This window comes from Salminus brasiliensis, chromosome 6 (assembly GCF_030463535.1).
Source record: "Salminus brasiliensis chromosome 6, fSalBra1.hap2, whole genome shotgun sequence".
Lineage (NCBI taxonomy): Eukaryota > Metazoa > Chordata > Actinopteri > Characiformes > Bryconidae > Salminus > Salminus brasiliensis.
Genome location: NC_132883.1, coordinates 33288505 through 33313922, shown reverse-complemented (window position 1 = coordinate 33313922; position 25418 = coordinate 33288505). Strand labels below are relative to the sequence as shown.

The 25418-nt window shown below is 37.5% G+C and overlaps 1 protein-coding gene across 1 annotated transcript; it reads left to right on the top strand.

The window, feature by feature from the left end:
- The first annotated feature begins 1872 nt into the window (after nucleotides 1-1872).
- kif5aa (kinesin family member 5A, a) lies at nucleotides 1873-24247 on the top strand. The gene is made up of 30 exons (XM_072682096.1): nucleotides 1873-2112; nucleotides 2223-2384; nucleotides 4169-4256; nucleotides 6124-6197; nucleotides 6498-6602; nucleotides 7498-7546; nucleotides 7651-7706; nucleotides 7888-7975; nucleotides 8678-8802; nucleotides 10361-10465; nucleotides 10858-11006; nucleotides 11861-12009; nucleotides 12783-13003; nucleotides 13204-13272; nucleotides 14628-14834; nucleotides 15338-15484; nucleotides 15787-15975; nucleotides 16121-16238; nucleotides 17717-17778; nucleotides 18321-18427; nucleotides 18873-18974; nucleotides 19354-19414; nucleotides 19786-19857; nucleotides 20116-20220; nucleotides 20644-20860; nucleotides 20965-21106; nucleotides 21491-21555; nucleotides 21795-21822; nucleotides 21959-22050; nucleotides 22715-24247. The coding sequence occupies exons 2-29, from the start codon at nucleotides 2256-2258 to the stop codon at nucleotides 22035-22037; spliced, it is 3108 nt and encodes a 1035-aa protein (XP_072538197.1). The 5' UTR covers nucleotides 1873-2112; nucleotides 2223-2255; the 3' UTR covers nucleotides 22038-22050; nucleotides 22715-24247.
- Nucleotides 24248-25418: the final 1171 nt, after the last annotated feature.

The window sequence follows — 25418 nt, the reverse complement described above, 5'->3', positions numbered from 1 at the left end:
GCTATTATAGTGATAATATGTGGTTCTTGCATTGTAGATTGTTGATTGCATCATGTAGATTGTTGAGGTAGAGTAATATTACAGGATTTTACTCAAATATGACTGCCTGACGCAACCAAAGTAAAGTGGTGAAGTAGCAGACGTTCAGAGTGAAGTTTCAATGATAGATGCACTATTCTCTCTTTTACAAGACAGTAGAGCACCACAATGATTTTAAGGCTGATATTTTAAGATAAACATGCTACATAATGTTGCTTTAAAGCCACATATTCCTAAAAGTCTATTCTATGTTTAAAGGGCATTAGAAGAATTTGACATCCCCACCCCGCATCTGTCCCACTAAAGTCAGTGTGCTGCTGATCTGCTGGTTTTAGAGTCTGATCAATACTTAATGTCCTCCTCAGAACAGTCTAGAGTTCTGAGAAGGTATGATTCAGATGGTGTAATCTCACTGACCGCTTAGGCTTTCTTTAATCAGACAAAAGCAACTGCATCAGTGCTGCATTTAAATAGGCTATGCACTGAAGTATATGTACGTTCTGTCTGATTTAAATGTTAAGTACACGTCTTAAACATTAACATTATCCTGTTGAACAATTTGCTTTGTCATTGTTGTAAAGCTGCAGAATCGGTGTCTTTTTAACACAAACTTCACACTGGGACAGTATTTATGTTTTTTTCCCACCCATATTCAGACATGTTCTGCAGGGATTGGCTAGTAGTCTACACGGCAAGCCAATCACATCACAGGGCACAGTGTCTTATTGGACATTCATAGGGCAGCAGGCGACTATATTTTCCTGGCCTAGCACAGAAATGTGAGCTTAACTTACAGTTTGTGAGGAATGACAAGAGCTTTGCAGATACAGGCCAAGTCAGGCAATGTTCACATTGACCATCAGAAAGGGGTCGGAAATGTGATCTCAGTGATTTTGAGAGCTGCATGATTGTTGGTGACAGATAGACTTGCTGAGCTTGTTCATGCGTAATGTCATAGACTATTTGAGGATTGTTGCTGACCATGTGGATCCCTTCATGACCACAATGTCCCCTATTTCTAGCATGATTGTGCACCTTCTCACAAAAAATCCTCTTAAACTAGTTTAATTGGAATAACAATGAGCTCAGTGTTCTTCGGTGCCCCTCCCAGTCTCCAAATCCGAATCCAATTGAAGATCCCTTAGAATGTGGTAAAAAAGGTAGATCTGCAGAATAAAACTGGATAAGTGCAGCTGACAACTGCACCAGGTTAATTGTGTAAACAATCATGTCCATTATGGAGCAGAATCTGTGTTTCCATTAGCTGGTTTGGGTTGGTTTTCTGAGTATTGACTTACTGAGCCTTGAGGGTCACTATTAAACAGGTCTAATTTTACCTCCACGTTGAGCATTCCAGTTCATGAAATCATCCTGTGCACATAAAAATGATAATTCCAACAGTGAAATCAACATAAATGTGGACATAATGGTTACATGTAAAGACATTTCCATTCCATGTTCAATAAACTGCTTTGTCAACTTACTGTTACTCAGGCCTAATTTGATTCAGTGATCAGCTAGTGTGGCTTTATTACACATTACATATTTATTTACTACAAAAATGTTTTTCACCATCTGAGACATATTCATATTCAGTTAAATGCTCAAAGAAAACAGGAGACATACATCGTTTTTTATGTTATGTTTTTTATGTTTATGTGTACCATTCTTGTTCCTGAACTGTTACTGTCACGCTTCGTTACAATGTCCATGCCTCCTTTGCTCGCCGTCTACAGTTTGTTATAGATTGCTTCTTACGGTAAACCAGATCATGTCAGCCAATCCAGGCGCAGGAAAGGGCTCTGTCTGACAACGGGTGGGAGAAAAAACAGCAGCGCGGATGCGAGTACCGCTTTAACAGCAGCAGAGTAGACCACGCCCTGGCGTCCGAGTGGCTAAAGGCAGCACAGCATCCTTCGCCCTACACAAGAGCCACTTCACCTTCGCCAAGAACAACATCGAAAAACAAGCAGGCGAAGAGCAACGTTTTTAACCGGTTTACTGCGCAGCTACACCTTTAATCTAAACAACTGTTCGACATCGTCCCCATCGGCTCCTCGATATTTACGCTACGTAAGCTTTCACTGACAGATTTTTTATGCCGTTCTTTTTTTAAGCGCTGTATGTTTCAGACATATTCAACAGCCGTTTTTTTCACACGACCATTGTTTCTTTTTTTGTAGTCCGATTTTCTTGAGTCTCGCTCAGTGTTCATCATGACCGAGCCCGCCGCAGAATGCAACATCAAGGTGCTGTGTCGCTTTCGCCCTCTGAATCAGGCCGAGATCCACCGGGGAGATAAATTTCTCCCCACGTTTCAAGGGGACGACACCGTCGTCGTTGGGGTAGGCTATGTCCGCTTTGCATGCTTGTGATTTATTTCAGCTACAGATTTAATTCTCTGCACCGAGCGTCCTTTAGGAATAAGATTGGTTTAGTGAAATGGCGTTGGCTAACGATGATGCTCGGGCATATTGAGGATGGGCTATATGACGTAATCACTGTTCATGTATTTCATCCTGCTGTAAAACGGTACCGGACTCATTCATTTTTACCTTCGTTATGTGAAGCATTGCCTAGCCTCTTTTTTTCCCCAGCCTCCGGTGGAGTTTGATGTTACGAGCGTTTGGCCTTGTCATTGGTGGTTCTTCTCTGTTGCGTTTGTGCTTTTGTAGGCCGATAGGCTGGACCTGTTTATAGCCACGTATTTTCTTTAAATCGATCTACTTCTCCTGATCCACAGCCAATTCAGTTACAAGTAAAAACGTAAATATGTGCTGAAACGTTTTTAATTCATTTACAAATGCAGACAGATCAATTTACATTGTGTATGTAGTTTTCCTCCTGTTATCCTTTTGTAAGTCTTGAGATTTTTACATGCAGCTCAACTGGCTTTTTTTTATTTTTTTTTACCAAAACTAGAATTTGCAAAACAAAACAACAACAATGGTCATACTTAAATGACTGAGCTGAAATGTGTGGCCTGTTGTTTTGCAGACATACTGTGAGATGCAATGACTAGCCTCACCTAAGGGCCTAACTCATATGTAACATGAAACAAGCAATATTCTCACAGAGATACAAGCATGTGTTGCCGTGGTCATCAATACATCTGGTGTCATTGTTGCAGATATTGAGCAGTATTTAGCATCCAGACCCTGCCTCAGAACATTAGCAGCATTCAGATGCTAATAACAGACTGAGGGTGGGAGCATATGGACTGGGAGGGCAGGGGGAAAGGGGGAGAGAATGACTGCGCAAAGGACTGAAGTAAATTCTGTTTTGTCTGCTGATACCTCACTGCACTGCATTAGCAGACATGAATGGCCTACCAGCCAGGCCTGCTGCCTGCATGAAATTATGAAATATGGAGCTGAGGATGACTGTTACACACTAATGATTCAAAAAATTAAATCATGCAAAGCAATTGGTTGTCATGCACTGTAGGTTTATGCAAGGGTCAAACTAGCAAATAAATTGTGCAAATATGTAATATTGTGCATGTTTGTGCATGAAATATACATTATTGTGATACATTATTGAAATACAGTATAGATACATTATACTATTGCAGACTAAAGACACATTGCTTTTGTTGTCTGTGTTGCTTATTAAAATTATTTTGAAGCGTATTAAGTTAGACCTACCACCCTGCCTACCTCCCTTGGGCGAGTCTCAAAAGAAACCTCTGTTGTCAACAGCGATGCAGGATGGGAATTATGGGCTGATGCCAGTGCCAATACATGAACATTTGTAAAATGCACCTGGACCACCATCTAGTTCCCAGATCCAGATCTCCATCTGGATTAGTGTTTTAGAGTCACATTACACTTATTTACTTAGGGTTAGCATTATAATAAAATGTAATATAATATTGACATCTGAGGACTGTAGCACAACCCATCACCTTAACCTTCTGTCCTTCTGCAGCACAGTAAATATATATGCTTTAATAAAATAGAGAAATGTCAGTTCTGTGAGAAATCTAAATCCGTCTGATACCTGTATCTATATTTTGGAAAGCTATTATGTGCTCATCCAAAGCCAATTGCACTCTCATGCATCCCTGGTTCTAATTGCAATACCTATATGTACATGATCATAATCTATTTGGCTTTTGTGTCATCAGGGGAAGTCCTACGCCTTTGATCGGGTGTTTCCTACCAACACCACCCAGGAGCAAGTCTACAACACCTGTGCCAAGCAGATAGTGAAAGGTGTGAGCAAAAATATTTGTATTTATTATATGAAATTTCATATATATATGTAACATATAATATAATATAATATAAAAAAGGTCTTTACATATTTTATGCCAACATAAGACTTTCAACTTTGTGACATAACCAATCTTTTCTTTTGCTGTTTTTTGGAGTCAGTGGCCTTAATCCTACCTGAAGCCTTGAGGACAGGCAAAATGCAAGCAGTTTAGATTTTAAGCCGACTTAAAGTACAAAAAAATATTGTCCTCCTGTATGTGCTGTCATATTCTTGTCATTTATTAATCCAGCAGTCTACAAAATTATTTTTAACAGAAGTCTTCCATTACTGCAGATCACTCTACCATTATATTAAAAGTATGGCAGTGTTTATCTTGATGTCGGAACAAAACCCTTTATCTCCATCTGAAACCCCCTTTTTTACATAGTATAAAAGCTCCAGCCACACTTTACATTATATAAACATATTATGACAACGGAATTAATGAAAACTGACCAAATTTATATGGAATAAAATGGCATTACTTTAGCTTACATTAAACATTGACTTGTTGAACCAGATGGACCTGATACGGGCACATACATTTTAGCCATCAGAATCTGAGCTGTGCTGTGTTTTTCACAGTTACATAACGGTCACAGCAGGATGGCTGTCAGAGAGATTGCATGTTCGCATTTAGAGTGAGAATCAGCAAACGCTTATTACTATTTCTTTAAATCAGAGTAATGATACATCACTACTAGGGCTGCATAATATTGGGGGAAAATTACATTGAGATATTTTGTTGTTCTGTGAAAAATATTTAGATATTAAAAAATACAGAAAGTTTCATTAAATTTCACCAGAAGTAACAAAAAGTCAATGATCCAAGTCATGATATTAATAATACACTTTGCGTATCCAAAACTGAAATAAAATAAATTATTCTGGGCAGATATAATCTATGCCATGAGAAATTACAACAGTGCTTCTTTCAAGCAGCAAAAACGGTGTAGCATTTAATTAAGTTTGTCTTATATGACATTGTTTATCCTGTGATATTTATCCTGAATATTGTGCCTGTGCACCTTTAGATGGCCCTGCTGAAGCGATTGCTGCCTGCTGTGCAGCCCAATTCACTACTGAGGTTTAAAGCATACTATTTATGTGTTTTAGGATCACAAACTCAGTAACATTAAAGAGATCATGTTAGTAACATATAAAATAGGTACAATAACAGCACTGTTAAGTTTGTTAATGAAAAACAGTTATAAGAAATATAATGGCAGGAATGACAACTGAAAACTTTTTCTCTGAAAAGTTACCATTTATGACATATGAGGACCTATTGGTCTGACAGTGACGATATGTATGCTTAAACTACATTGATATCAATTATTAACAGGTTGTGTTTGAATATATTAAACACAGGTTATGTGTTTTCTGTGTTGGTGGAGGAGCACCATTGGATTCGAACGAAATTTCTAATGTTAAAACATGAATTTGCTACGGGGACGCAGACCAATACATTTGCTTCATCAAGAAGCTGACTCAGCCAATGAAATTCATGATCCATGGCAACTTTGACTCATCAGCCTTATCTCATGGCTGATTACAGCATGGTTTTGCCTCATGGCTAAGGATGATGTAATTGTGACAGGAAGTGAATAAAAATAAGTGAATTAGTGTCAGTGTGATTGCATAATTTTAGTGTATTGAAAAAATAGCTCTTAATATTCTAAATCAGGGTAGACTTAGACTTACATTTAAGTTTTATAGTCAATTACAGGCAAGGTCAGAATGTACATAACATGTACAGAGGAACTTCAGAATATTATTAGAACATAAAATAAATAGTTATTTGTGATTTTCTCCTGCATACAGATGTGCTGGGCGGCTACAATGGCACCATCTTTGCTTATGGACAGACGTCCTCTGGAAAGACCCACACCATGGAAGTAAGAGTCTTATTTTAAACTCTTTTGGTATAATTTGTATCCATTACATTGCTGATATACTTATGGGATGTCTTACAAGAAGACATAAATGTGTGTATATATATATATATACATATATATATATATATATATATATATATATATATATATAACAAATACATATTTTTAATGCATTTTGTGAAGGCAGATGCACATGAGCATATGAATTAAATAACTCAGCTAATTGCATGGGTGGTAGTGTATTTGAATACACTACACTGCAATTATTATCCTCATCTGCTGTCCTGCTCTTCTTTCCAGGGTAACCTGCATGACCCTCAGCAGATGGGAATCATCCCTCGTATTGCTGAGGACATTTTTAACCACATCTTCTCAATGGATGAAAACCTAGAGTTCCACATCAAGGTAAACATGCACATACAGTAACAGGCTACATTAGTGGTATTAAAACCACCTACTTGTTTTTACACTCATTGTCCATTTTATCAGCTCCACTTACCAAAGAGGTGTATTTTGTAGCTCTATAACTACAGACTTGTAGTCTATCTGCATTCTTTGTTAGCCTCCATTCACCCTGGTCTTCAATGGTCAGGACCCCACAGGACCACCACAGAGCAGGTATTAAATGGGTGGTGGTATGTTAGTGTGTGTTGTGCTGTTACGAGTGGAGCAAACAGCCAACAGCATCATCTGGGCGGCATCCTGTGAGATGACCAACACAAACCATGCAGCTGTTTTTCACTTTACATCTACAAGATGCACCAACTAGGTAGGACAACTAGAGTGGACACAGTGTTTAGCAGCACTGCTGTGTCTGATTCAGTGTCACTGCAGTGCCAGTAATATCTCGTAAATGTCCCTCCTCTTCTACCTATCACTAAATGCTTTATTAAGTTCCTTTGACAGGTAGAGTACATGATTGTGTGCAATCATTGTAAATAAATGTGTTATTTATGTAAATTGTCTTTTTAGTTTTTCCAGTATCTCTGGACTCTGGTAGTCCTAATTATACCACACCTCATCACTATCATTCTGTGAGAAACACTAGATAATGTACTGTATTTGGGAGCACAAATATTTAAATATTGCAGTGTTTATCACAAAAAATAAAATAGCATAATGTGTCCCTACTTTGCTTAACCTTTTCATTAAAGTAAACTTTCATTTATTACCTGCCACCTGCATTATGCTGTAGGATCATCCTTAGCTAAGTCCACTAAGTGGACTGTTTGATCATTTTTGGTTTAATAAATGCCATTCTGTTTTGCTGCTCACGTTAACTTGCTATCTTGTCTTTTAGGTGTCCTACTTTGAGATCTATATGGAGAAGATTCGTGATCTTCTGGATGGTTTGTTTCTGGTTTTGTTCTTTGTAAACGATTTTCATTTTCTTTTGAAATTATTCATATTTACTCTCCTTCTCCCTCACTCACTCTCATCTTTTAATGTCTAGTTACCAAAACCAACCTGTCTGTGCACGAGGACAAGAACCGTGTTCCCTATGTCAAGGTGAGCAGTGTCACCTTTTACATATTAAGCTAGTGTTATTAGTAATGTATTACTCTAAGCTTGAAATTTGTTTGTTGACAAAATTTGTAATATTTTGTCTATGTAAATATAAATAAAGGCATTTCTAATTTATGTAAGAGTATCTTAGATGTGAAGATCTGAACATTTCTTGTGTTCTCAGGGCTGTACCGAGCGCTTTGTCTCCAGCCCGGAGGAGGTGATGGATGTTATTGATGAAGGAAAATCCAACCGCCATGTTGCTGTGACCAGTAAGTCTGATTATCACTTTGCACTGCTTGTTATTGACAATTTGCTTTACAAGTATATGGATTAAGAATATTGTGTAAAAGATTATTTGTTTATATACTTATAAGTATTTTTTTTTACTTTACTGAATCATATATATTTAATATAAAAAGTAATTTATTGCAGAATTATGTATATGATGATTATAATGACTGAAATATGCTAGTTCTTTATTGGCCTTATTGGATTTAATTTATTTGAAGGAAGCAAAAATAATTACAAATGTCTTTTGAATGGCTTGTATTTTAAAAGTGCTGGCATGTCCACATGTTGGTGTTTAATTTATAATATTGCAATCTATGTTGCATATTGAAGTGTTGTATAAGAGTGTTGTATATATGTATGAATGTAGGCACAAAGATTTCTAACGTTAATGAACTGAAACAAGTAACATAAGGTCTTGTGTTACTTATACCAGCAATTAAGCTTTATTAACAAGGGTTAAAGCTACTTGTTCTAAGCTGGTCCAAAAGTGAATTATGTAAACAGTTTATTATTAGTAGTAGTATTATTATTGTTATTATTATTCTACTGTTGCTTTGGAAAACATATGGAATAAATGCACTTGGTGAAAACATATGGTGCGTATGAGATTATGAACTATAAAATAAAATTGTTCATTTTTGAGTGAAATTTTGACAAATCTGTTTCTTTATCCCTCTTAGACATGAATGAGCATAGCTCTCGCAGTCACAGCATCTTTCTGATAAACATCAAGCAGGAGCATGTGGAAACTGAACAGAAACTGTGTGGAAAACTCTACCTGGTGGACCTGGCTGGCAGTGAGAAGGTGCGTACAAGTATAGATCCACATGCATGCTTTACAGGAGAAGAAAAAAAACTGCAACAGAAGTTTGTGGAAAAATATTTTATTTCAAAGCCGTTTGGAGCATTTCTGTTAGTCCATTCATCATGGAATTCACATTTAAATAATGTCAGAAATTGACATACAAGGTTTTGCATGACAAGATTATTGTAGGCTACCAGAATGTAAAAAGTCCCATGAGACAATAAAGGCTTCCTAGATACAGAGTAACGCTATCCTCAGCCAACACTCTATGCTGGCTAGAAAATGGCCACCTGATCTGCTTTTATTAGATGAGGCAGCACCCCCTGCTGGACAGAACTGCTAGGCTGCTTTAGCCCCTTTAAACCATTTGAGCCCACATTTACATTAGTTTCACTATGAGACTCTACAAAATGTGGTATGCGAAACAGCTTTACAGTAGTTTTAGTATTATTCCCTGGATCATTTCCCTAGGTTTAAAGGGGTTAAGGATTGGGCCATGGGTGTCCAAAAAAACACACTTGAACTTAGTTTCTGTTAGTACCTGTTACGCTATAACCAGTCCATCTGCAAGCCCATATACATAGAATTGGGCTAATTGCTCAGTGCTGCACAATGGGGGAAACTCATACAGAGGCTAAGAGCTGATAACATCTAACACTGAGTAGATAATTGGGCACAAACACAAGGACAAAAATAGAGTAGCTGGTATTTAGAGGCTTATATTTTGTTTTGTAAGTTATACTGAATGGACAAAATCAAGGAAATCAAAAAAAGAGTTTTGTTGGAGTAACTGTCTCTACTGTCCAGGGAAGGTTATTAACTAGGTTTTGGAAAATTGCTATTATGATGTGATTGCATTCAGTAACAGTAGCATTAATGAGGTGGGATGTTGGATGATCACCAATGTTATGGTCTCCATGCTGGCTTTTGTGTTTTCTATTCTATGCAAACTAGCTAAGGGTATTTTCTGACTAAACAGCAAAACACTTTTGTAAGTCATCCTCTGGATAAGAGTATCTGCTAAATGCCTTAAATATAATGTAATGAAAATGTCCTGTTTTGTTGGCAGTGCTTCTCTACAGGGTTTAGACAACCTGTGTGTTTGTATTTGGTGCAACCTTAAGTAGCTGACTGCATTCATTATAGGGGTGTCCAAAAGCATATTGTGTATATATGTATGTGTGTATGTAGTTTATTCAGTTGTATTATATTAGATTTGCATGGCTTATGCTACCACGACGTAAGGTCTTAATCTGATTAGAATTTGACATAGGATTTAACTAATGAGCACAAGCTACTGTTGCAGATTTTCATTTTATGTTTTACTTGAACATCAATGCATACTCTTTTGTTCTTACTAAAAAGAAGTTGGTTAGTGAGTGAATGTTGACTTATGAGTTCAGTGTCTCCCCATAGTAATTTTTTAGCAGAATAGGTTTAAAGTATAGTCATAACATGTTAAAACAGGTTCAATGCTAGAATGATTTGCATGTTTAAAAAAAGGTCTATTACTAATTTATGTATCCTAATCTTTTCTTTGTCCTTTCTCTGTTGTTAGGTCAGTAAGACGGGTGCAGCTGGAGCCGTCCTGGATGAGGCCAAAAACATCAACAAGTCTCTGTCGGCCTTGGGAAACGTCATCTCTGCTCTTGCTGAGGGAACGGTGAGCTCACACACATACACAGTCTCAAAAATAATAACATAAACATTTATAAAAATGGATGAATTGAGAATCATTTGGATTTGCATTTCAGAGAAATGTGACATTTATTTGTGAAAGGTTATAAAAGCAAATTAATGTAAAATGCATACAATTCTGATATTTTAGCATCTCAACTGAAAATTCTACTCTTCCATCGTTCAATATACATCACTGGATATCAGTTTTGAATGTATATCCAATGCAATTATTTTTAAGTAAATATCTATAGATACCACAGATAATATGAATTTGAAATCGTTGGGTATCCCTGTATTTTACAATAGCTGACTAAGGTTTAGCCAATCATACTTTAGAACCCTGTTAGAGTTTTTTAAATCTTTGTGTGTGAGCAGAAGACCCATGTGCCATACCGTGACAGCAAGATGACAAGGATTCTGCAGGACTCTCTGGGAGGAAACTGCAGGACAACTATGTTCATCTGCTGCTCTCCCTCTGGATTCAACGAAGCTGAAACCAAATCTACCCTCATGTTTGGACAACGGTAACCCATACGCATCCGTAGAAACATCCCAGGTAGCAAATGAGTTATGGCCCAGTTTTGTCCCACACTTACACTTTCATCTAGCCCACATACCATCCGAGGTAATGCTGATGATACCTCAATCTGGGTGCCGGAACAAAGCCAGGGCTGTAGTTGAGTCCGTTTTGGGCCTAAACACAAATACTCAAATCAGATTCCACAATAAACCTAAAATGTGGCTGATACAGCTGAGCTAGTTTTAGCCCATATTCCACTTGCTACAACGGGCCTGTAAGTGCCTTAAAGCAGCATTAAAGGTCATGTGACAATTAGTATTTCTTGCTTCTGGGCACCTTTTGCAGTTGAGAAGTGTAATTCGCACTTTGAGCCACCAATAATAGACACATTTTACACATGCATTTCTGGACAAGTGGACAGATACAGAATCGTCACTGAAAGTGAAAGAAACATGTGGACTGATGCAGCAGAGTAAAATTAGAGTTTTTTACACATTTGACTCGGGTCATGTGCACTGTTACACAGTTCTCGTGAACATTGTCTTGCCCACTTCCCCAGAATTACTTAGGACAATTTCTAAAGTACCGGGCCAGGAGTGGCTATGATAGAGATGCTGTTCTATAACAGGTCTGTGGCTTATCAGAATAGTTTTAAATCTGCTATTTTAAAATATAAAATGCTACGTAATGTTGCATTAAAATGTTGAATGAGTGCTGGCATATTTGTATTCTTAGATGTCTAGGTACTGCAACTAGACAGTTACATAGCTGCTAGTTCTAACTCCCTCATCATGTCTCTGTGGAGCACCAGGAAGATTTCCCCAGTGTGATTAGTGGGTGTTTCTCTCTGTGTCTCAGTGCTAAGACAATCAAGAACACAGCCTCTATAAATCTTGAGCTGACAGCAGAGCAATGGAAGAGGAAGTACGAGAAGGAGAAGGAGAAGAACAAGACTCTGAGAGAAACTATTCAGAGGCTGGAAGCTGAGCTGAAACGTTGGCGCAATGGTAAGAGGCCCACAGACAATGCAGCATATTCATGCATTATGTGTCCTAAAGTTTCTGGACACCTAAAAATCCAGCATTACTTCAGAAAACAACATTACTACTGATAGGGAGTTTGTGCCCCCTCTTGCTAAGTACTGGAGGAGGTTTAAAATCCACTAGCCGACATTTGGCCTAGGCTTTTGTGTGGTTGCTTCAGATCATCAAATTGTATTGGAAGTGTTTTTTTTATTATTATAAATAATATAAGCTGAAGGTGTGTAATTAAATATGTGCAGTGTATGCACCTGTAGGCAGGGGTGGGCAGTATGACAATATTTATCTTGATAAGTTTTATTATCATCATACACAATATGCCTTTAGGAGCATATCATGGCTATTAGCAGTGCTTGAAGATAAACCAACTGCACATGTCATTACAAACACTGTACTAAGTATGGGACAGTATTTGAGTACCAGTTTTTAAGAATCTGACGCTACTGGTGCTGTGTTTGTCTGTGAATCAATATATTGTGATATATATTATGTATCATGAAAATGTCTTATATAATGTCTTAAATATTGTGATTTAACCATAACACCCAGCCTTACATTACAATTCATACAAGTAAGAATGCACAAAATAGTAGAGGTAGAGGATTTGAAGAATGATTCTTTCCTGCTAAACAAAAGGGCATTTCTCTGCCTGTGTCAATAAGCTTTAGGTGATAAATAAATCAGTGACTTGATTTTGCATCCTCATTGCGCTGCTCTGTGTTCTCATCATCTTTTCGTAGGAGAGGAAGTGCCAGAGACGGAGCAGACCTCTGCTGATGTGACGAAACTGGAGAGCAGCGAAGAGCCATCTCTGGATAATGAAAGAGAGGTGGAGAGACAGAAGGAAAAGGAGAGAGAGAGGGATTCGGATACGTCCTCAATCGTTGTGCGTATCTCAGAAGAGGAGCGGCAGAAGTATGAGGAGGAGATCCGGAAGCTTTACCGCCATCTGGATGATAAGGTTATCTCTCATGTGCTACCCCACACATACATTCACAGACACAAACACACACACACTCACAAAGACAGTATTATGACCATGGTCTGGAAATAAAATTTAGCTTAGGCTTAATTTTTTAATCAGCTTTGTACTACTCCACTCCATTTTACCTATTATATATGTGTGTGTGTGTGTGTGTGTGTGTGTGTGTGTGTGTTAAGGATGATGAGATCAATCTGCAGTGTCAGTTGGTTGAGAAGCTGAAGCAGCAAATGTTGGCTCAAGATGAGGTAAGGCTTCATATAAAGGCTTAATCTGTGGGGCACATTGAGGAAGGGTGAGAGGGATAATAGCAAAATAATTAATTTTAGGGTTAGTACAGTGCCCTCCATAATATTTGGGACAAAGATATATTTTTCCTTGATATGCACCTGTTATTCACAGTTCTAATCAAACAAATCATATGTGATTAAAGTACACATTCCAGACTTTAAGGGTATACCTTTCAGTTTCACACTGTTGCATTTACAACACTTTTGTACACAGCCATCCTAATTTAGGCTATCTTAATGTTTGGGTCATTTTGCTTTACATGTTTTCTGAATTTTTAGGGATGTTTCAGTGCTTCATTAGTGCGGGCATAAGATACCCAGATGCTTTAACCTTTTCAACACCTTTGTAATCTGCAGTTTAACATGAGGACTAGGACTGTGCCAATGAAAGTAAAATAAGCTGTTATGAATATTGGTTGTCAGAGATTACTATCTGCCGAAGACTTCATGAACAGAAATACAGAGGCTATAATGCAAGATGCAAACTGCTAAAACAGATTTGCCAGATTACAGTTAGTAAAAAAAGTACTTAAAATAGCTTAATGAATTCTGGAAAAATATTTTTGGGACAGATGAGACTAAGATTAACCTAAGATTAACCTACATCAAAATGATGGCAAGAGCAAAGTGTGAAGACAAAAAGGAACATTCTATGACCCAAAGCATACCACCTCTTACACAGGTACAGATGGTTTAGTTGCTAATAGCATTAGTACAATAAATTCTGAGGTGTATAGGAATCTGGCCATGTCCCAGTAAATGCCTCCAAATGCATTGATCTGCACATCATCCTACAGCAAGATAATGATCTCAAACATGCTAAGGTGTTTTTCAAAGTAAGACATGGAAAATTCTTGAATGGATTTTTAAATCCAGTTGAGCATGTGTTCTAATTGCTGAAGAGAAAACTTAAGGTTACAAGGCCTAACTAACAAGAGCTGAAGATGGCTGCATTAGAGGCTTGGTAGTAGAGGCTAGGTACTTTATTCATGTCTGATTGGTTTGATTTGAAATATGTGGAGCTGTGAAAACTGTTGAGCAGAGGAAAAATATGTGATTTGATTTGATCAGGAAGAAATATGTCTTTGTACCAAACATTATTTAGCGCAATGTATATTTCAAACCAGTTTGTAATTTATCATTTTTCATACTGTAAATGCTGGTTAATATTATATGAGATATATAGCATGAGGCCAGTTATCCACCAAGATAATTTTTATAGATCCACAGTGCATCATTTTGGCAGATTAGTTTTTATTAGTTAATATGTGTAAATATGCATGTATATAAGTATGTGTGTTTGTATGTTGTAGCTGCTGGCCTCTACTCGTGGGGACAGTGATAAGGTGCAGACGGAACTGGGCCGACTGCAGTCGGAGAGTGAGAGTGCAAAGGCAGAGGTCAGGGAGGTGCTGCAGGCTTTGGAGGAACTGGCTGTCAACTATGATCAGAAAAGCCAGGAAGTGGAAGAGAAGAGCCTGCACAACAAACAGCTTGCTGAGCAGCTCAGCCACAAGATGGTGCGTATGCACACTCACATGCACACACACATTGGTGTGAATGATCCAATGTGTAAAATCACACACATTACATACACATACAATTCATTGATTGTAGTATGTCACACTGACAGAGTGTATTATAAAGTATTTTTGGTTATTAAAGCAGTCATGTGATCCTTATGTTGTAACCCTCTACATGTCATAAAAGTCCAGATGTACCTTAATGAACTGCCATGAGTGTTTGAAATGCTATAAGACTAATGACAGTACTTTAGGAGCCTTATGATAGAAATTCAGGAGTGTTATTAATGCCACGAAATTTGAAACTTGAAATACTATCATGAATATTGTGACAGTATTTGTGGCCTCTCTTACCTTCCAGTCTTCCAGTTTTCACAGTACATGCAATATGTACATTTTTTTAGCAAAAAAACAACTTAAGAATAAAGAGGGAATGTCTGTGGCAAGATTTTTAGTTTTCTTCCATCCTACTCAGTTCTGAACTCATCTGTACCTTTTAGGCCAATCTAATGGAACTGGAGGCTGAACTGGCTCAGATGCAGGAAGTGAGCTCTCAGCAGAGGAAGCGCATCGCTGATGTGTTGAATGGACTCATGCGTGACTTGAGTGAATTCAGCACCATCGTGGGCAATGGAGAAATCAAGCTGGTAAACAGAGGGAGAGACAGAGAGAGAGAGAGAGAGAGAGATGTTCTGATACAATGTATTCTTATGTTTTATCATTTATGTCATTTTATGTAATCTTTTTAGATTTAGATTTATTATAATGATTCCATATTTTCATCTTTAATAGTTTGTAATATATGATCTGTCTGTTTTATATTGTTTATAGGATTTAATCTTATATTGGTATAATTGTGTTCATGAGCATATGTGAATGCTGCCATCGCCATCAGGTGTGTCATTATGTTGCCTCCCCACCAACCACTCTTTTTTATTCTCTGTCGCAGCCAGTGGAGATCAGTGGGGCTATAGAAGAGGAGTTCACTGTGGCCAGGCTGTACATCAGCAAGATCAAATCAGAGGTGAAGTCAATGGTTAAGCGGTGCAGGCAGCTGGAGAGTATGCAGTTGGAGTGCCATCGCAAGATGGAGGAAACTAGCCGAGAACTTTCTTCCTGCCAGTTGCTCATCTCACAGGTATGTGAATGTGTGAAGCTTTGCTTAGGCGTTAATTTTCATGTTCATATTTTAGCTTTCTTCATTTTAAAATTTAACATATTTTAAATGTTATATAAATGTATGTTGTGTTACCAACCTTTTTTCGGTCTGTTGGTGCGTGTAGCATGAGGCCAAGATCCGGTCTCTTACCGAGTATATGCAGAATGTGGAGCAGAAGAAGAGACAACTGGAGGATAGCTATGATGCTCTGAGTGAGGAGCTGTCTCTGTTGCAGAATCCAAGTAAGACTTACACAGATCAGTATACCCTATATATATATTGGAATATTTGCAGTTCATTGTTGAAATACACATTAAATCATGGGATTGTTACTGGAGCTGTGTTACTAAGATTTTCTAAAATTGGGAGATCACTGTCTTCCCACAAATATATTCACATATGTTCTTTTTACAGATAGGGGAAAATGGTCAATTAAATGGTCAATGGTCATTGTAATTTATATCATTGTTGTATTTATATTTGGATAATAATAATAATAATGAAAAATGTTATTATTAATAATCATATTATAATTCATATAATAATTCATTAATAATACATGTAATAAATTAACAATAATACATTAATTTATTATTTAAAATAACTACTATAAAAATAATAAGAAATATTTACAATCATAATAATAGTTCTTACTGTTGTCTTAGTTACTGTTGTTGTTTCCAATATTGAGTAGCATTGGTAGCATCTTCTTGATTAAACATTATAGTGTGTAGTGTCATCACATGTGTCATCACATAATTATTATTATTAGTAGTAGTATTATTGCTGTTGTTGTTGTTGTTTGCCTATTACTTATATACATATGATTGTATTTATGTAACAGTTTACAACTTTTCACGTTTGTCGACCCTCATTCCAGAATGTATAATTTAGCCCAAGGGGAGAGTTTGTGGCAACACTCTTTACCTTACCTATCCATTCTTTATGTTCTTTTTTTTCCTGCTGCATGGCTGAACAAAAAAAAAACTATTGGTATTTTAACAGCTTCCAGTAGTATTTGTAGTTTTGTTAGACATCCCATTAATTCCATAAATTCCAACATTATGTTTTCTATGTAATGAAACATGTTTTCCACAAGTTTATTTTCTCTATTATTTAGATATTTATTTCTATTTATAATGGGGAAAAAAGAGCTGTATTTAGTTAGTAACTAAACACATAATAAATTACTTACTAGCTTATAAGCTATAGCTAACCTAGAAGTTCGTAGTTTGTAGTATCTAAAGGCAAATTTACTATCACAATAGTTTGTGAAAATTGGATCCTTGCAGTGATCCAGATCTACATTTAATGAGTGAAGCTAGCTGTAAGGAGGAGGGGAGAGTGAACTAGGAACACTGTCAGTAGTGGTGTTCAGTCAACTAAAATACAATACCTAAATTTAGTAATTAAGTAAGTGAACTGTGAACAAATGAAATGTAATTTCAAATTTAAAAAGGTAAACAGTGTTTATGTATACTTACTCTCCACTATATCTCTGGTCCAAGGGGGAAGTATCACAAGCGTGTTTTTGGACCAAATGTATTGTACATTTTGCGTATACCAGCACACTGTTTGAGACCCTTATTGTGTCATCATAGTTGTTAAAATTTCAGACCACCAAAATAGCATATAAATGCTTGGATAAATGGATAAATAATGTGCTTGCGTCTAAAACATGCAGAGTTTAAGTGGTTAATAAATTGCTTTACTGTAACAGATAGCACTGCAGAGCAGCAGGATGGAGAAGAAAAGCCAGAAACAGAGGAAACTGATGGAAAGGTAAGTGCTCATTATGCTTTGTCTGGTTAGCTGACCTGGAAAAGCCTGTCATCAACATGTTTGTAATAAGCATCAACCAAACTTTTCTAGAGTAACTAGAGTTAGAAGATATAAACTATATGTTCAAATGTTTGTGGATACTCCTTCTAATGAATGAGAAGCTACTTTAATTTGCACCCATTGGTGACACAGTGCTTGTCCAATCCCTGTGGAGAAGAATTTCCAATATTATAGAACTCTCTGAAACAGAAAAACATGGCACTATGTCTAATGCCAGGCATGGACTAGATGGGTATAAAGCCCCCAGCATTGATAGATTGGTATTGATGGCTGGTGCTCCATACAATACTTTTGGGATGAGTTGGGAATGACGTCACTAATACACTGTTGGTTAGCCTTCCCAAATTAAACTAAAAATGTTACAATGTCTGTTATCAGAAGGTTTGCATAAAGCTTGTAACTGAGTTTCTGTATCTTTGAAATATAATGTTTTGACTGAGGTAATGAATTTTGTCTCTCTTTCAATCTTTGTGTTTTCCTAGAAGGCTTTGCGTCGCCCTGCGGCTCATCGTGAACCTCGCCATACTCAGCTTAGTCGCCTTCGGGATGAGATCAATGAGAAACAACGCCTTATTGATGAGCTCACTGAGTAAGTGAACCAATTACATATTTTTTAACATTGAGAGAAAAATGGCATTTAGAATAATCTCCTGCATTCCGAATATGGTCGATGTGCCAGTGTGGTTGGTATCTTTCTGGTAACTTATATACTTATATAACTTATTACGTATAATCCAAAGGAGCATATTAACGCTTGTGTAGTCTTAACATTCGGTATACCCTTTTGGGTCAAATATTATCTCAAAAACAGCTTTCATGGAAGTACAAAGGCGATGTTTTACTTTTTCTAATGTTGAGATCTCTCTAGAAAAGACATTACATTTCAAGCTGAAATAGTACCAGGTTTATTTTTTACCTTTATGACAACACCAGAGTTAAAAACATATTTTAACATATGTTTCCATGAGGAACATTTTTTGTTGTTTTATAATGCTCCAAAAATAACTAAAATAACCTTTATTGTCTCCTTGCAGTAAGAACCAGGCTCTGGAGCTAGAGCTGGCCCATGTACAGTCTGACTTCAGCAATCTGAAGATGCAGGAGGACACCAAGAGTGCTCGATTGGAGCAACTGTCGTACGTTTCAAATGAAGCTGCTCTGCTAAAGAACCTTTATTTAGTTTTCTTTCTCATTTGTTACACAAAATTAAGCTTGGTAGGTTTTTTTTTATGTAAATCAGAAGTTTCAGACTCAGGACTTAAGGGGTCTGCAATACCAGTTCACCATTGAAAGTGCCTTTAGTTTAGGCTTAGGCTTAGTACTGCCCTCCGATGTGATGTGAAGTGATATTAGAGGGGTATGTAAGAGTGTGGGTAATATGTGGTGGTTGAATATGTTGTTAGGTTATAGACACACTGTGGATAAGGCCTTTTTTTTTGCTTTTAAGTGTGTCGTTGTGTGTGTGTGTTTGTTCCATAATGGATGGATAATGGAACTCTGCATACACCCTTGTAGCTTCCAGCAGGAGAGGCATGAGCAGTCAAAACAGGATCTCAAGGGCCTGGAGGAGACTGTTGTAAGTCTCTTTCTTTTTCTTCTGTCACATATTGTTGCTTCTTCTTCTCTTTGATTTCGTAACATAAGCTTTTAATGGCAGGACACATATTCTGTTAATGTAAAGTTGGCATATTAATTAATTCATTAACTGCAGGCAAAGAGATAAAGGCCTCTGGTATATATAAACTTATACTTAAAATAAAAAAATAATTTTCAAATGCATTGGCTACAAGCAGGTGTTAAAGATATGGTTTGTTCTCTATGGATATTTACAGTACATAGTCGCAGTTGCCAAAATTGCAGTCCTCTATGAAAATGGTCGTAAATGCCAAATACCACATTGCTCTCTTTCATACTCTCTCTCACCCCTGTCTGGCTGTTTGCTGATAGGCCCGTGAACTCCAGACCCTCCACAACCTGCGCAAGCTGTTCGTTCAAGACCTCACGACTCGAGTTAAAAAAGTAAGCATGTTACCTCTCTGCAGTAAACACATGATAGTGGTTGATTGCAGCTATGTGATGCTTGATCTACATGATAAATAAAAAATTTCATGGAAGGAATACATGTACAGATTTCATATTTTTACATGACATATTTCCTATGACATATGTGTGGTATATACATACAATACATAAATGAAGAATTTCATTCTGAAGCCCAACATAAAAACTAGGTTTTATTGTGGCTGACTTTTTTTTCCAAACTTGCTTTCTGTCCAGAGTTCAGAAATTGGACCTGATGATAGTGGGGGGTCTAACACCCAGAAACAGAAGATTTCCTTTCTTGAGAACAACCTGGACCAGCTTACAAAAGTTCACAAACAGGTAAGGGGCTAAAATATTATAAAGAATTATGTATTTTATTCCGCTCTTGGACTCCTACAGGTGGAGTGTAATTCACTTTTACTTCACTGCAGTGAAGACACCTGCCTATTACAAGCTGAGAGAAACATGACCTGCACTGAAAGTGAAAGAATCATGTGGGCAGAGGTGCCACATTAATATTACAGGATTTTACAGAAAATCTGACCACATTTTCATAGTTAAGTAGCTAGTGTGTTGAACCTGGATGGACAATGATACAAATACTGTTCTCCCTTTAATAAGTAGGGTCGCAGCGGTACACCATGGCATGAAAATAGACTGTTACAGTACTGTGTAGATTTGCTTTATATTGGTACTGAAAAAAAAGTGATGATTCTGATATTCTTCTTGCTCATCTTTTTCTTTCCCTCCACGTCCTTTCAGCTGGTACGTGATAATGCAGATCTTCGCTGTGAGCTTCCGAAGCTGGAGAAACGTCTTCGCTCTACGGCTGAGCGCGTTCGGGCGCTGGAGGCAGCACTGAAGGATGCTAAGCAAGGTGCCATGAATGACCGTCGTCGCTACCAGCAGGAGGTGGAGCGCATCCGAGATGCCATGCGCCTGCGCAATTCACTGCGTCGCCCACACACAGCTCAGATTGGTACTGCCAGCTCAGTGGATTGCATTTGATGGATGTGATGACCTCTTGGAATTGGTGTTGAAGGTTGTCTTGTGTCTTTTGTTTGACATTTTGTTTTCTCCCAGCAAAGCCAGTGAGACCTGGGCACTATGCAGCTGCCACATCCCCCACCACCTCCGTATCCGTGCGAGCCAGTGAGCCCGTCACATCCTTCAGTAATGTGCTCTTTCAGAGAGAAGAGAAACCTGTTCATCAGAAAACCAACACGTGAATGCCTTCTTCTCTTCTTTGGTCTTTTCCTGTCTACTTGTCTCTGCCCTTATGTTCTCTGCTCATCTTCATTGTGTCCTCTTCTTTGCTTTCACTTGGATTTGTTTCTGCTGTATTCTTCTGTTCTCTTCTCTGATCTGCTCTTATCTTCTGTTTTCTTCTCGTCTCTTGTCTCAGCTCTGCTCTTGTTTTGTGTACTTGTGTTTTCTGCTGTTCTCTTCTTTTTACTGCTCATCACTTGTTTTTTAGTTTCTTCTCTGCTCTTCACTTCTTTTCTTGGATCTTCTCCTGTCTTCTCTGCTATTCTCTGCTCTTCTCCCCTCTTATATTTTCCTCTTTTCTTTAGTAGTTCCTTCACATGTATGCTCTTGTGTTTTGCAGAGTTGGCTACAGCACTGTGAGATCCATAGACATTTTGAGCTCCTACCCACTGGATGTCGAAAATGGTTAGTGAGTCTGGCAAAACAGTATGTGTACATTTTGTGTGATTTTTTGTGATTATTTCAGGAGTCACCAATCTTATCTGCAAAGGGCTGCTATTTTTTTTTATTCCAGCCAAGCAAGAGCACTCCTCGTGCAACTAAGCCACACTGGCCTTTTGTGGTCGTGGCAACCCTATTACTGTTGTATATCTTCAAGTATCTCTTTAAGTATGCACAGCCACTAACTTTTTTTTTATTAACAGGAAACAGCACAGACATAAATGACAACAGGTATTAGTTATTACTATACACTTTATTAATTTATAGTTCAGTAATACTTACCATTTTCAGACTGGTTTGACATTAATAGTTGTTATGTGTGTAACGCTTCGTAGTAAATGGTACAGTTTGATTTTGTGTTATATAGGAGCGATGTACACTGTGGCAGTATGGTGGAGGATCCATCCAGACACTACATCATGCAGCCAGAGACTGCAGCCAGTTAATCACCTTATACAGGTAAACATATACAATGCATGTACATGCATATACATAAACACCTATGCTAAAACACTAATGAGCAAAACACATGTATACATTTCTGATTTTTAAAATCTAAAGAGATTTATTTACTATTATTTTTTATATTTTCAGAACAATAAGAGAAACTCTTAGAAAGCCAAATAATAATGAATTTACTAAACAGAAAATATAGAAAGAAAGGCATATGTTTGTTTATAGGACTAATGCTAAAATTAGAGTATAAAATGTTTTTTGAATCTGTAATTTAGGTCATAAGATTTTTTTATTTAATTGTATTAGTCATATCAGTTTTTTTCACATATATGAATATTATTCATATACTTCACCCTTAACACTTTTTTAACACCCAAGTCATTGTATGATGCACCAGGAAAAAATGGCATGGCTGTTTGTATGGCACTCAGGAACACAACAAACACTATAAAGCTGGACTGGACTGTACCATTTGATTTGGTTTGACCAGAAGCAAAATGACCTGCTAACAGAAACCAATGGATAGTGAGAACACAAAAATGTAGTCCAATTACATATGTCTGTTATCAACGTATTAGTAAATTGTACTCTTTAGCTTTGTCTTCTGTCTAACCGCTTTCTGTTCTTTTGTGTGTCCCTTTATATTTTCTTTTCTCTTTCACTACAGATTCCAATTTTCTGCATGCTGTCCGCTCCCTTCGCCGACTCAGAACTTGCAGAACTCCACTTCCCAGACCTCCTTGCTCTGTCCTGTCTTATACTGTATATTACTCAGTGGTTTCTCTCCATGTCACAACCTACTGTTTCCAGCCCTCTCTCTTATAGTCCTGTCTTGTAAATTTCACTGCACTTCTGCATGTCTGTTCTGTATAGTTAAAAAAGCATTATTTATATATTTAGACACACATATACATTTTTGGATCTGATTTGCTGAGGTTGCATTAGTACATACAATGGAATAACAGAAATGTGCAAACATTCTAACATGTACTGAAGCCTTTAGTGAATCAGAAACCAGAAACACAAAACAGCTGCAGCCACTGGAGAATCTTCTGCACTCTTCCCCGTAGTCTTTTGCTGAGCCTTAAAAATAGCCGCTGTCCATACCTACCACCGCCATGCAAATCTGTGTGTGCTCATTTGCACGCCTCTATATTACTAATATGAAGCTGCAGGCGTGAATGTGTTGATGTGTACACATGATACACATGCTGTGTCCATGTACTGACTACCTCCAGATACTCTAACATCATTGTAAATGCTATTAGAAATGGCATCTAGTTACGTTCAATCATATCAGCATTATAAGAAAAGGACTTTGCATCATTATATTAAAAATGGCTTCAGCAGCAAGATCTATCAGCTTACCTAATGGACTAAAGTTGGGTTTCATTATGAAACAACAAATTGCTTGTTCTTCCAATATTAAAACTGACCTGAGGTTAAAGTTATCTCGCTATATCAAGTGCTATAATCACTTTATTATCGGTCGGTACTGAATAAGAGGTCCTCTTTCTCTGGTGACATCCTGATCAGTCAATCAGGATAGGAGAAAGGAAAAATGTGAAGGTTATGCTGAGTGTTTTGCTCAAGCACTTTAAAACACATGGTCTGCTAGCCTTGTGTGTGCGTGCATGCATGAAGCTTAAGAATGGGGTATCTGCTGACCATGAAATTTGTTGTTGGTTCGGTCCACCTAGAGGGTTCTTAGAGATTCTCGAGACGTTTAGAGATGTGTGTCTGTTATGCCTGTTGTCTTCCAGTCCATACTCCATTCCCTTCCCGCCCTATTGCCCCTCAACACATCTACTATCAGTTTGATCTGTGTATACGGTCTCACTTATATTCTTATTTTATCAGACGATAGATATGACTGATTGAGGAAAGTTCATTTTACTGCTCTTAAAGGATATTATATAAGTAATGACACCGTATGAGTATGTTACAATTAGTACTAGTAATCTGAGTAGAGGCTGAACCAAGAACAGCTGTTTATACCTACATTTCTTCTGTAACCACTTCTGCAGAGCTACTCCCTATTAGTGTGTGAGAGACTGAGACTTGAGTGTGTCTACACAACTGCTGAAGTATGTTACCCATGTTTTATGTTCTGCTCCAGGCGTGTACATTGATGTAGTTTATGTAGTTTGTTGATTACCAGTTGCAAGGGATATATGTTCATTAAAGACAATTACAACTATTTGATGGTGTGTAGTTGTTGCATCATTACACTTGAATCTTGATAATAAGCTCCCAAAATGTTCATCTTCAGAGAACTTTAGCATAAATCAGAATCTCTGTAACAGTGTTGTGGACTAGACATTACTGGACAGCTGGACAGACATCCGGTTCTCTCCTTTTTGGCTTCCAATTACTAACTACTTTGACCTCAAAGCTAGGTTTAATGACAATGAATGTTCTCTTGTCTTGATTGTTAATGTTTGAACACAGTGAACAGATAGCATTTTTGGCCAAAGGATTTTGAGATGTACAGTAACAGGTGTCCAGCTACTGGTATTTTTTAGTGGATGACAAAACATGTATGTAAGGTGTAGGAAAAATGAGCATGTAAGCAATACTTTTGCAGAAAGTCAAAACCAAAATGAATTGTATAGCACTTTTTACAAGGGATGTTGTCGAAAAGCAGCTTGACACAATTCCAGAAATAAGCAACTGGAGGAAGAAACCTCTAGTCAAAACCATTTACTAATAAATTGTATAAAGTCAACTTAACCTTAAGCTGTAGTAATGGTTGTAATGTCTCCCTCTGTTGGCATCAGTGGGGAGCTAACGCACAAGTCCAATGCTAATGCACGTGCTCCATTGTGCAAGGGCTAAGCTCTGCCCATTATCCGAGTCTCATCTCTTAAGTACCTCTGTTAGGCGTGTTCTTCATAAAGTCATGCTGCCAATCTTTGATGTGTTCGGGCACTTTTTTTGTGTCTCTGCAAGGTTTTGTCTCTGCTTTGTCCTGCAGCTTAGATTATGGAATTGCCTGTTATACTTGCCTACCTGTTTTCTGACCTCTCCCAGTCCTGATGATGAGTATTGCTGTATGGTGGTCAACCATCATAACATAATAGTACTACCATTATGTTATGATGGTACACAGTAAAAAGTGCTTGTCTGTTCAACCCTTAAAAAATGAACCACTGTTTGATCCAAAAGTATTTGAGTTAAACTGTTTAATTGCTACCAATGTTTTTAGGTTTGCTCTGGAGATTTGCAAAGTAATAACCAAGATGAACATAGAGACTTACATTTGTCCAGCTTTTTGGAATAATAATTTGCCAAAAGTGGATTTAGAAGATTTAGAAGGCAGTCGTTACATCTGGTGTAAAGAGAACAAAGTATGCCACAATAAAACATAC

Bases quoted from the DNA above. Each gene is read 5' to 3' on its own strand.
- kif5aa (XM_072682096.1), top strand. From the start codon at position 2,256: ATGACCGAGCCCGCCGCAGAATGCAACATCAAGGTGCTGTGTCGCTTT. The intron at 7,976-8,677 runs GTAAGTCTGATT...TATCCCTCTTAG, and splicing joins CCGCCATGTTGCTGTGACCA to ACATGAATGAGCATAGCTCT. The intron at 15,485-15,786 runs GTAAACAGAGGG...TCTCTGTCGCAG, and splicing joins GCAATGGAGAAATCAAGCTG to CCAGTGGAGATCAGTGGGGC.